This window comes from Loxodonta africana, chromosome 2 (genome assembly GCF_030014295.1).
Source record: "Loxodonta africana isolate mLoxAfr1 chromosome 2, mLoxAfr1.hap2, whole genome shotgun sequence".
Classification (NCBI taxonomy): Eukaryota; Metazoa; Chordata; class Mammalia; order Proboscidea; family Elephantidae; genus Loxodonta; species Loxodonta africana.
In genome coordinates this window covers 124,778,595-124,791,453 of record NC_087343.1, presented here as the reverse complement: position 1 = coordinate 124,791,453, position 12,859 = coordinate 124,778,595, and the positions used below count along the sequence as shown (strand labels likewise).

General features: G+C 46.0%; 1 protein-coding gene across 1 annotated transcript in view; it reads left to right on the top strand.

Annotated features, from left to right (window-relative positions):
• Positions 1 to 12,859, top strand: part of SLC22A5 (solute carrier family 22 member 5) — a 36,230-nt gene that overhangs the window by 1,700 nt on the left and 21,671 nt on the right. Inside the window, exon 2 of the mRNA XM_064275251.1 lies at positions 6,338 to 6,441. Within this exon, the coding sequence (XP_064131321.1) occupies positions 6,338 to 6,441 (104 nt within the window). The remainder of the gene's footprint in view (positions 1 to 6,337; positions 6,442 to 12,859) is intronic.

Genomic DNA, 12,859 nt, shown 5'->3' with positions numbered 1-12,859 from the left:
GACTAGGGAAGGCTTCCTGAAGGAGGAAGCCTCTCAGTGAGTCTGGGATGCTCCTATGGCAGAATACTAAGGTGAAGGCCCAGGGGTAATGCAAAGTCTGGAACCACAAGAAACTCAGCATAGCAGAAGGGCAGGGTTCACAGGGAGGAGGCTAAAGGGCAGGGAGTCACAGGTCTTGTATGTCATCAAACCATGCTGGAAGCACATACTTAGGTTCCCTTCTGGAGCTTCAAAGAGGTTCCCACATGGAGGCCCTGGGTATGTTGCTTCTGGGAGCCACCACCCCTCAAAAGAGTCTGAGAGCTCCCCCTAGAGACTCACTTGTCTGTGCAAATGTGTGTGTCTTTGTGTGTGTTTTCTATGTTTGGACGTTTGTCCCATAACTTGTGCCCACTTAACTCCATCTCCATGTAGTAGGAGTGTGATTTGAGCCCCACTGCAATTTCATAGTTAGTGACATCATTCCAGCATTCTGAGGCATCATCACTTGACAGAAGAGGGGGAAATCATCAGTTAGGTTTGAGGCCGGAGCAATAAGTGGCGGTAACAGACTGTGTGCGTGGCCCAAGAGTCTATGGAGAATCAGAACTTGCAACTGATGCAAAACCCTGGGTCCTAGCCTCACAAGTGAGCCTGTTATCCTTCTGGAAGCCAGTGAGAGCACTAATAGCAGAAGCTGTCCCAGGGGTTGCAGGCAGAGGCCAAGAGGGGAAACTAAACTCCATGACATGGGTGTCCCTACAAATTCTGCTTTGGCAGCCCAAGGAAAGGGGAGGCCGTGAAGTCAGGAGAAGCTCTTGGTATCTCTTTGGATTACTTCAATCCCTGAAGGTCCTTTGGCTTAGTCTAGTCATTCGCTCCCGCTTTTCTGGCCCCATCCTGCCTTCTACGGAGAGTGGTGGTGGCATTGAGCTTCCAAAAGCTGGCTGTGCCAGAGGAGTTCCTGAGCTACGTTGATGCCAATGTCAATCTTTAGTTTTTCATATATGGCCATTTATTTAGCTGCCTCAGCAGTTTCATAAGACCTGTTTGCCTTTTCACCTACTTAAAGTTGTCAGTCTTTGCAGGGAGGCAAGATTAATCCTTTATTTAGCCCTTGGTTTCCCATGCAGGAATGCCTGACCTCAGGCTGTTCCTTCCTTTCAGGTGAACAGTCACTGTTAGAAACTGTTGCATCAACGTTCTAATTGGCTGTTTTCTGAGGCCCATTTTCTTTCAACCCAGACCTGGCCTACTGACTAGTCCTGTGCCTGCTAAATGTCCTTAAGCCTGCCCTCTGCCCTAAATCATACATAGATGTATTTGTAAGTACCGTGGTAAAACCAAAAACCAAACCTAGTGCTGTCAAGTTGATTCTGACTCATAGCGACCCTATATACCTATTCATGTTTTTCAACAGAAGACTAAAATCTTAGATCTCCTGTTCAATATTTTTTTCTTTGTTTTAGTTGAAGCATGTATATGTAATACTTAAATCTGAGGTAGATATACATCTTTGCATCTCTCACAATTCCTGCCACAATGCTGGATACAGAGGGGGAACTCAGGAAAACTTCACTCAGTGAATTAATGAATACTTTAAGAAATCTTAAAGTTTGAGAAAATCAAGAAAAGGAAAACAAAACCAAACCCAGTGCTGTCGAGTCAATTCCGACTTATAGCAACCCTATAGGACAGAGTAGAACTGCCTTATAGAGTTTCCAAGGAGCGCCTGGTGGATTCAAACTGCCCACCCTTTGATTAGCAGCTGTAGCAAAGAAGGACAGTGTAATTCATAGAAGGAAAAGCTAGGGTTGGCTGAAAAGAATTGAATGAAATATTTTAAAAGAAATGTAATCTGCTGTCCCATTGACAGAAACCCTGGTGGCGTAGTGGCTAAGAGCTATGGCTGCTAACCAAAAGGTCGGCAGTTTGAATCTACCAGGCGCTCCCTGGAAACCGTATGGGGCAGTTCTACTCTGTCCTATAGGGTTTCTATGAGTCGGAATCAGCTCAGTGGCAGTCTGTTTGGTTTTTTGGTTTGATCCCACTGACTGGGGCTTGGCCCTGTGGATCTGGAGCAAGGTGTTGGGACAGATAGAAAGAAGGAGACACTGTGAGGTAAAAGAGGTTTGTGCTCCACGTTTCAGGCATAGTTTGGTGGTCCACTTATTTCTAGGCTGGCCTGGCCGCCACCTCTAGCTCCTCCGCTGTCCCTGGCACTCTGAGGAATCAGCCATCCTACCCTGTAGTGCTTCTCCAACCCCTGAGTGCTTCTCCGCCAGACCAGGACTACCTCCTCCTATGGGAACCTGGGTGATTTTTTTATCTCACCATATCCCAGCACAGCCTTCAACTAGAAAGGTTCCATAGAAACTTCTAACTCTTCTAGCAACCATGACTTGGGGTTCCTTCTGCTAAGAGCTGGCAGCCTCTGCATCCCTTTATTCCCTACCTATCTCTGGTTACAGGAAGCCCCCAGCCCCAGTCCTTGACAGGACTCTGATCCCTCCCTGTTGTCCTAGGGAGCCTCTTTCTCTGCACCATCAGCCTTGTCTTGTACATAGACAGTCCTGGGAGAATGGGAGAGCCCCCACTGTTATCCTCAAGTCTGCCTGAAGGAAAAGCCATAGCCACGTGGGAGGCAGGGACAGGGCTAACTCTGGGGTAGAGAGACCAGAGAGACCTGGAGCTTGTGCCTCATGGCTATGCCTTTGCTGACTTCTTCTGTCACTCAAGGGAAGTGCATATTCTCATCCCTGCCTTCACAGCTGCATGACAAGCTAGAGAAGCCACTTGCTGGGCCCCTAAGGTCCCCTGTGCATGCACAGTCATAGCAGACCCATCTGGTCATGAGTGGTCAGATTGAGCCCCTCTCTAGCTAGCCTGGAACTGACACCCTGGGTCACAAGTCTAATAGCTGACACAGGGCAAAGAGTAGAAGAGAAAATAAAATAATTTATTCTAGAAAATGAAGTCGAAGGTTCCTCTAGGCTTTGGTCAATCAAGCCCAAGGACCAAGTCCAAAGGATAGTATGGTGTTGAAGATTGGCAGCACTTTCATCCATCCATTTACTAATTCACCTATGTACCAAACATATACTGAGTCTGTCCTCTGTACAGTGCACTGCAGGCATTGTAGGGGATATAGGGGCAAACACCTCTTCTTGCCCTGACGGCCTTGGGGTAAGGATCCAGTAGGGCCACCATTAATTGCTGCAGGAGGCAGGACAAAGTGTGCGTAGGAATACATGGCATTCAGTAACATGCAGTGCTAACCAGTGTGTTTGACCCTTGTAAAGGTTAGGCATGGGTCCCATCAGGGAAGAACCTCTGCCCTGTGGGGACTGACTCTATGTCTGTTCCCTTCCAGCCAATTCAAAGGTAAGAACGTTTAGTCCCAGGGTCCCATCTCCATTTCTCAGAACTAAGATGCAGCACCAGTTATGTACTGTGTGCAACAGGCACATTTCTGTCTTTTAAATATTTTAACATCTTTATTAAGCTATGATTGACATAAAATAAACTGTACATATTTAAAGTACACAATTTGAAAAGCTTTGACATATATATACACCATGAAACAATCGCCACTTGAGAGGCATGTTTCTGACCGGGAAGGATGGCAAGGCCAGGTCCCTTGTCAGAGTTGCTCCCAGAGTTTTTAGGTTGGGCCTGCTTTCACAGCAGAAGTCCCTGGGTGGCGCTAGTAGTTAAGCATTCAGCTACTAACTAAAAGGTTGGCAGTTAAAAAACTTCGGAATAAAGGCCTGACAATCTTCTTCCAAAAGATCACCCAAAAACCCATTGCTGTTCAGTTGATTCCAAAAGACCATAGCCTATGGAATGCTGTTCTATTCTGAAACATGTGGGGTCACCATTAGTTGGCATTGACTCAGCAGCAGCTGGTTTGGTTTGGTTTGGTTTGTGGCTTTCACAGCTTACCCAGCTGGGGGGTAGCAATGCTAGACTCCTGATCTGAACTTGTGACCCCACACATTCACTTTCAACATGGGTACCTGTTGTCAGCCAGTACAGCCCATCCCACCTACCAAGTGGGCTCATTGATGAGCTGCTTTTGTCATGACTGGGAAACCAGGAAGTCAGTAGCAACACTAGATATTTTTATAAACATACTAAGCAGGGGGTACTTATCCTGGACCCTGTGGGCTTCCCATCCCACCCCTCAGGAGGATTCAGGCCAAGTCCTGGAGCCCACTGCAATCCATCTGGTGGTCAACAGGTGAGAGGATGGGTTGACTAGGTTGGGAGCCATTCCATGCCTGCCCTTGTATTGATTTTTGAGGCCTCTCATTTTTCCTGACGCCACTTACTGGCTCCTGTGTTTGGTAGGAAGGAAGTACTAAGTGCATGTTTGCTTTTGGAGGGCCCAAAGTCAGGTCCTGAGAGTGGTCAAAGATTTTCAGTGGTGGATGGAGGGCACAGTTCCTCCTGGCCTCTTCACACTTGTCCAGAGTAGGGACAGGCTGGACCGAGTGGAGGAGGTAAGGTTGCAGGAGCCTGAGAGGTGTTCTGGGAACCTATCCTGAAATGAGCACTGCAGTCACCCTGTCCACCACAGAGCGTGGCCTGACATGGTTTCAGGTAGCACCTGGCTGTGGATTCCCTAGAAGCCTGTTGTTGGGGATCTGAGCTGGGGTAGGGATGGGAGACTACATCCTCAGAACTCACTGCAGAAACCGTTTTGGATTTCTAGTTCGCTGTGATAGCCCTTATGACATACCTATTGAGAAACAGCTGCTGACCCATGATTCATTTTTTTCATCTTCGTTGCAACAAAAGTAATGCATGCTAGCTGTGAAATAGATCCCATCATATTTATTAAAGCATGGCAATATCCATAATCTGGCCTAACACTCACAGGCCAGCACATTGGGATGTAGTGAGGGAAGAGATCCCATCATTGGATTCTTCCTTTGGATTTGGGGGTTGGATACTCCCAATTCCTCTCTGGGGTGGGGATTGCCACCCCACTCTCAGCCTTTCCCTGGGCATGCTTATTCTAGAGGGGAGAGCCAGCACAGTCTGAGTGATCCTTATCTTCAGCTGTGAGGTTCTTCACTCCCAGCAGCCTCCTCCCCCCTTCCTCCCCCTCCCCTATAGGAGGTAGCTGTGTGTGCACACTGCCACAGCAGGGCACTCGAGTAGACCTGTTTTTCCCTCCATCACTGGCCCAGAAGAGATGGCTTTATTCCAGGAGGCGCACACTCCTCCTGCCTTGTTTGGTTACTGGAAAGGCAGCTGGCTCTGTGAAGGGCAGGCCAGCAATCAGGCACCAGGCAGGCAGGGGTCTGAATTCCCTGGAGGGTGGTTGTTCATGTGAGAAGCCTGTAGAGCTTTTTAGTTACTACAAGCACCATCTCTCTGTTCTGAGAAGTGTTTTTCTGGGAACTACCAAGTTTCCTGTTTTGGCTTTTCTTCCTTTTGTTTCCTTCTGAGGTTGGGCCAGCCTAATGTCTGAGTGTCCCACTGCTTTTCCTGTAGGCCCATCCCAGGCCCACAGACTTCTTTTCCTGTTCATGGTAACTGAATATGGACCCACATGTTGGGTGCTGGGAAACTAGAGCACTGCTGCCTGTACTGTTCCCTAATCCTTGTTTTACAAATGGGAATCAGGGTATTGAGGGGGAAAAATACACTTTGAGGTTGAACAACCAGTTAACAGTAGAATGGAAGCCAGAATGCAGTTTCCTGACTCCTAGCTCAGAGTGCTCTGCCATGATTGGGCCCAAGTGCTGTTGGTGTGTAGAGTCGAGGATTCCAACTCAAAATGTCACCAGAAGGTCTCAGGGACCATAGGCCCAGGGTGGGGACCTGAACAGAGCTGAAGGAACAGGTCCGGATGGTGCCTGCTGGCCCCAGCCTCCTTGCTGGATGCCTTGACTCTTACAGGCCCAGAGCCCACTCCAGAGTCACTCCTGTGCCATTCATGCCATGGCCTGAACCCCACTGAGCAAGGGAGCCCTGCGTCAGCCATACTGCTGACCTCTGCCCAGATTCTTAGAAGCAAGCATGGGAGACCTTGCCTTTTCCTAAGGGTTGGCATGTGGACAGAGTGCTTGCTCCCTGCCTGTCCCCTCTGCTTCAAATTGGAAGCAAGACATTGGGGCTGCAAGCTATGAAAAACCGGATGGCGGAGCCCACTCTCCCTTCAAGAGGGAACCTGCTCTTTACCCTGCTACCCAGGGGAGCCATCACCTAAGGGAATTGACATACCATGCCCTAATGTAAACAGAGCATGTAGGGATGCAGGATATTCTCATTTAATTTTCCAAGAAGTCTTAGAATTAAAACAATTAAAAAAAGAAGTGAGTGATACATCCCTTTGCTCTTACAGTGGAACCTGGTGTGTGAGGACGACTGGAAGGCCCCGCTCACAATCTCCTTGTTTTTCGTGGGTGTGCTGGTGGGCTCCTTCATTTCGGGGCAGCTCTCAGACAGGTAAGGTGTCTGTCTTCTGCAGCTGCAGGGGACCCCAGCACTGAGCAAGGAGCATGTGCCCTTGCCTTCAGTTCGTAGTGTTCTCTCAGCCTAGGAGCTTGCATTTTAAAAGAAGGGGGAAGCTGTCTTTAATATAGACTCCATACGAAGTAAAAGAGCCAGTAACCCCCCACTCCCTAATCCTTATTGAGTAAAGAAACCTGAGCCATCCAAGCCAAGTGTGTCCGTGATCCAGGTGACCAGGTTATATGCTGTGATTCACTTCTGCACTGCCTGACTGGCCTTCCCTGGTGAACGTGAGTTTTTCATATCCTCAAGTGTGGGAGAGGTTGATACCACATACATGCATGTGCACTGTATTGTAGATCTTCAGGTGATAACCAGAGATGGCAGCCTCTCCATTTCCAAGAAGAACAGCAGTCTTTCTGCAACCTGCAAGGAGATCTCACCACCTAGTAGTGGAGCACTGGGCAGAACTCTGATCTCCCTTAGCTGAGAAGCCTGTGGTTATGGCATTTACTTTCTGACAAGGAAGATGAGTCCTGTTTTGACCCATTTCTCATAAGTGGGTTACTTGTTCAAATCCAAGGCTTTTAGTTCAAGGTCCAGTAATGGTTTAGGGAGTCCATAAAACCTTGAAATTATACGCACAATTTTAGAGATTGTATGTATGAGCATTTTTCTGGAGAAACTCCATAGCTTTCATGAAGTTCTCAAAAGGGTCCATTATGTTGTGTCTACCTAATCCAAAGCTTCGAGGTCTTTTGGAAAAGCCTGAGACGAGAAGAGAGGTTTTCAGGAAGGTCCTTGGTTCCCATATGCGAACACCCACAGAATCAGTGGTCACCAGTGGAGAGGAGTCCCAGCATCCTCCCAGCTGGTTGGGACTTCTGCCTGGGGTCTCTAATAGAGGAGTGCAGAGCGAGAATACCATCCTACCTTAGGAACAAAACCACAAACTCAGGGTGATATTTTGTTGTATTTACATCTATGGATTGTTGTCTCTATCTGAGAAGTCTTTCCTCATGAGAAATTTAAATATGCATATTTCTCACTAGATTTGTCTTTTCCAGAGTGTCATCTACCAATTTAAAAAAGGGAAAAATTCCTCCAGTCACCAGTAAACAAAAGAGTTAAGCAGGCCATGATTATTGACTGATGATTCTAACTGAGCCTGAGATACTTGTCTTTTTGGGGGAAAAGACCTATACTTCCCCAGATCCTTAATCTAGCAACAAGCATTAATCATTTGCATTTTTTAATAAACATCTAGCACTTAATTTGTGTCAGATACTGTTATTAGCACTATATAAATAAAAACGCATTTAATCTTCATAACCTATCAGGTAGGAACTATTATATACCCAGTTTACAGATGGGGAAGATGAACACCAGAGAGATTAAATACCTTGCCCATGGTCATACAGCTAGCAAGCAAGGTTTGGATTTGGACCAAACCTTTTCTTGATCCAAAGCCCCTAATTTTTTTTTTTTTAATACTTCAGATGAAGGTTTACAGAGCAAACTAGTTTCTCATTAAGCCATCAATACACATACTGTTTTGTGACATTGGTTACCAACCTCACAACATGTCAACACTTTCCCCTTCTCGACCTTGGGTTCCCCCGTTACCAGCTTTCCTGTCTCTTCCTGTCATTTTGTCCTTGCCCCCGGGCTGGTGTGCCTGTTTAGTCTCATTTTCTTTATGCGCATGTCTAATCTTTGGCTGAAGGGTAAACCTCAGAAGTGACTTCATTACTGAGTAGAAGGGTGTCCGAGGGCCATGTTTGGGGTTTCTCCAGTCTCTCTCAGACCACTAAGTCTGGACTTTTTTGTGTGTGTGTGAGTTAGAATTTTGTTCTACATTTTTCTCCAGCTCTGTCCAAGACCCTCTATTGTGATCTCTCTATCAGAGCAGTCGATGATGGTAGCTGGGCACCATCTAGTTTTGCTGGACTCAGTCTGGTAGAAGCTGTGGTAGTTGTGGTCCATTAATCCTTCTGTCCCTTATATCTTTGGTTTTCTTCATTCTCCCTTGCTCCAGACAGGGTGAGACCAGTGGAATATCTTAGATGGCTGCTCACAAGCTTTTAAGACCCCAGACACTACTCACGAAAGCCCCTAATCTTAACTACTCTTCTATTTTATGTGGACTACTGTTCTAGGTCCCTACTCTACTAGAACATTTCTCTAGCAAGGCAGAATGTATTAAACAACTAATTAAGTATTTGTTATCCTTCAGTGTAGTAAGTGACAGAGAAGTACAAAGTATTGAGAGAATGTCTAACAGAGGAGGACAGGGAAGGTGTCCTTGAAACAGTGAAACATGAGCTGATGATAGATGAGTAGAAATCAACCAGCTAAAGGGGTGGTGAGGGGCAAGAACATTCTGGGCACAGAGAACAGCATGTGTTAAAGCCTAGACTCAAGAAGGGGCGTAGTACACTTTAGGAATTGGAAAAAAGTCCATTGCGTTAGGGGTATGGAGAGTGGTGTAGAGAAGAAGACAGTGAGTTCAGCAGAGGCAAGAGCGGAAAAGCAGACAGGGCTTAGTAGGTCACGGTAAGGAGTTTGGGTTTAATCATAGAGCAATAGGGAACTACTGAGAATTTTTTAAAGCAGGAGGATGACATAATCAGAATTGAATTCTTTAATTATTTGGCTACCTCAGGGAGAAAAGATTGAAGGGAAGCAATAGTAGGTATGGAGAGACCAGTTAAGAGGCCATCACAATAGTTTACACAAGAAATGATGGTGGCTTGGTGTTACAGATTGAATTGTGTCCCCCCAAAATGTGTGTAAATTTGGCTAGTCCATGATTCCCAGTATTGTGTGATTGTCTACCATTTTGTCATCTGATGTGATTTTCCTGTGTGTTGTAGATCCTACCTCTATGATGTTAATGAGGGAGGACTCAGTCAACAAGATTAGGTTTTGTCTTAAGTTAATCTCTTTTGAGATATAAAAGAGAGGAACAAGCAGAGAGACGGGGACCTCATACCACCAAGAAAGCAGTGCCAAGAGCAGAGCACATCCTTTGAACCCAAGGTTCCTGCCTTGAGAAGCTCATAGATCAGTGATAACAAGGACATTTCCCCAGAGCTGACAAAGAGAGAAAGCCTTCCCTTGGAGCTGGCACCATGATTTCTGGACTTCTAGCCCCCTAGACTGGGAGAGAATAAATTTCTCTTTGTTAAAGCCATCTACTTGTGGTATTTCTATTATAGCAGCACTAGATGACTAAGACACTTGGTCTAGAATGATGGTGGTAGAAATGGAGAGAAGTGGTAGTAAGTAAACTCAACTGAACTTGGTAGTGGATTGAATGTGGTAAGGGAAGGGAGAAAGATTTCTGTATGACCAGGTAGATAATGATGGCCTTCTCTAAGATAGAGGATACTAGAAGGACCAGGTCTGTGGGAGATGATGTTGAGCTCAATTTGAACATACTGAATTTGAGGTGACATGAGTGAGAATCAACTCGGCAGCAACGGTTTTTTTGTTTGTTTTTCTTTTTTTAATGAGTATGGTGCTCCAGGAAAGGTTTAGGCTGGAGAAACACATTTGGGAATTGTCAGCACATAGAACCCTCACTAAAGCCCTGAATGTAGATAAGGTTGCCTAGGAAGAGAGTGTGGCTGATAGTGACCCTATAGGACAGAGTATAACTGACCCTTAGAGTTTCCAAGGAGCACCTGGTGGATTCAAACTGCCAACCTTATGGTTAGCAGCCATCACTCTTAACCACTACGCCGCCAGGGTTTCCAGTATGAGTCGCAATCGACTCGATGGCAATGCGTGAGGTGGTGGTGAGGAAAAAAATGTGGAGCAAGAAGAGAGGGGGCCCAGGCTGAGGTCAGGCTCTCCAAGTGGGGATGGTGGCAGCTGAAGCTCAAAGGAATTACCTCCATGTGGAAAACAAGGAGAGGTAACCCAAGTTCAGCATCGAAACTCAATGCATTTTCCTATGTCAGCTGTGTCACAGGCTAGCCTTAGAACTTGATTACCATGTAACACCGTAATTATTTGAGCAAAGTATTTGAGATCCAAAAGGTCTGCTCCCAAGGTAACAGTGGAAACAAAATTCATGAAGACATTGAGGACTACCTTAGTATTCAGAAGGGCTAATACAGTGTCTTTCAAACCTTTTTATTAAGATTTTGGCAGCAGAACCCCTTCTTTTAAGTAGGATCACTTAAGTATAGTAAATGAAATAGCTAAAAGTATAGCTGCTCTGGCTGCAGCGCCTGCCTTCAGCTCCCACCCCTGCCCCTTGAGCTTGTCTGCACAAGCCCATGGGGGGCTAAGGGCTCTGTGGGATGGACACTTCTGATCTCATTACTTCTGAGTAAGCCAGTTCTAAAACCTAAGCCAAACAAATTACCTAACAGCAGGATTCATGCCTTCAACTTGTCGTCTAGGAGATCAACAAAAGCTTTTATATAGGGCAAAGGTTTAGCCTTCTTTCTGGCATATTAACAAGCCTAATATTTGAGAGCAGTTGAAATATTTCTGGGTTGTCAAAGTCTTTTATCTGACATAATCTAATCATCTTTCTGTGCATGAATTTTGAGAGAGGCACAACCCTGGAAAGAAGTAGACTGATAATTTCTGTTAGGTTTTTGTGGGTATGTGTGTGCTTGCCATTTTGTTGATAGACTTTAATAAAAAGTAAGCCCTTCTGGCCCCAAACCCAAACTGCTAGGACTGGAGCTAAATAAGGGTTCCCTGGGCCTCTGTCTCCTCTACCATCCCTAGGAGCTCTTGGGAAGGGAAAGCGGAGATAGAGGCTACACTTCTCTGCCTTGTAATTAGGGACTACTTCTTGGTTGGCATATAGGGCACTCTTGTTACTGAACAGTACAGGGAGAGGTGGAGTCTCCTTCACCAGGATTTCACTGAGGCTGGATAATTCTTGTTGTGGGGGCCATCCTGGGCATTGAAGCATGTTTAGCAGCATCTCTGGCCTCTATCCACTAGAGGCCAGCAGCAATCTCCCCTGCAGTTGTGACAACCAAAAATGTCCCTAGACTGGGGGCAAAGTAGGCCCCTCCCTGGTTGAGAACCACTACTCTAAACAAGCCGAGAGGATATTATCTTTGGAGAGCTTCATTGAGCACCTCGGGCCCAGTTTTCCAATGCCAAGGAGAAGGCCAATTTCTCAGCTGAAAAATGAAGAAGTTAATTTGATCAGACGGATGGCTTCTACACTTTTTTTTTTTTTAATAATTGTTATTGAGCTTTAAGTGAACGTTTACAAATCAAGTCAGTCTGTCACATATAAGCTTATATACACCTTACTCCATACTCCCACTTACTCTCCCCCTAATGAGTCAGCCCGCTCCCTCCTTCCAGTCTCTCCTTCCGTGACAATTTTGCCAGTTTCTAACCCTCTCTACCCTCCTATCTCCCCTCCAGACAGGAGATGCCAACACAGTCTCAAGTGTCCACCTGATACAAGTAGCTCACTCTTCGTCAGCATCTCTCTCCAACCCATTGTCCAGTCCCTTCCATGTCTGATGAGTTGTCTTCAGGAATGGTTCCTGTCCTGGGCCAACAGAAGGTTTGGGGACCATGACCGCCGGGATTCCTCTAGTCTCAGTCAGACCATTAAGTCTGGTCTTTTTATGAGAATTTAGGGTCTGCATCCCACTGTTCTCCTGCTACCTCAGGGGTTCTCTGTTGTGCTCCCTGTCAGGGCAGTCATTGGTTGTGGCTGGGCACCATCTAGTTCTTCTGGTCTCAGGATGATGTAAGTCTCTAGTTCATGTGGCCCTTTCTGTCTCTTGGGCTCATAGTTATCATGTGACCTTGGTGTTCTTCATTCTCCTTTGATCCAGGTGGGTTGAGACCAATTGATGCATCTTAGATGGCCGCTTGTTAGCATTTAAGACCCCAGACAACACATTTCAAAGTGGGCTGCAGAATGTTTTCATAATAGAATTATTTTGCCAATTGACTTAGAAGTCCCCTTAAGCCATAGTCCCCAAACCCCCACCCTTGCTCTGCTGACCTTTGAAGCATTCAGTTTGTCCCGGAAACTTCTTTGCTTTTGGTCCAGTCCAGTTGAGCTGACCTTCCGTGTATTGAGTATTGTCCTTCCCTTCACCTAAAGTAGTTCTTATCTACTAACTAATCAGTAAATAACCCTCTCCCACCCTCTCTCTCTCCCCACTTCGTAACCACAAAAGTACGTGTTCTTCTCAGTTTATACTATTTCTCAAGATCTTATAATAGTGGTCTTATACAATATTTGACCTTTTGCCTCTGACTAATTTCGCTCAGCATAATGCCTTCCAGGTTCCTCCATGTCATGAAATGTTTCACAGATTTGTCACTGTTCTTTATCGATGCTTAGTATTCCATTGTGTGAATATACCACAATTTATTTAACCATTCATCCGTTGATGGACACCTT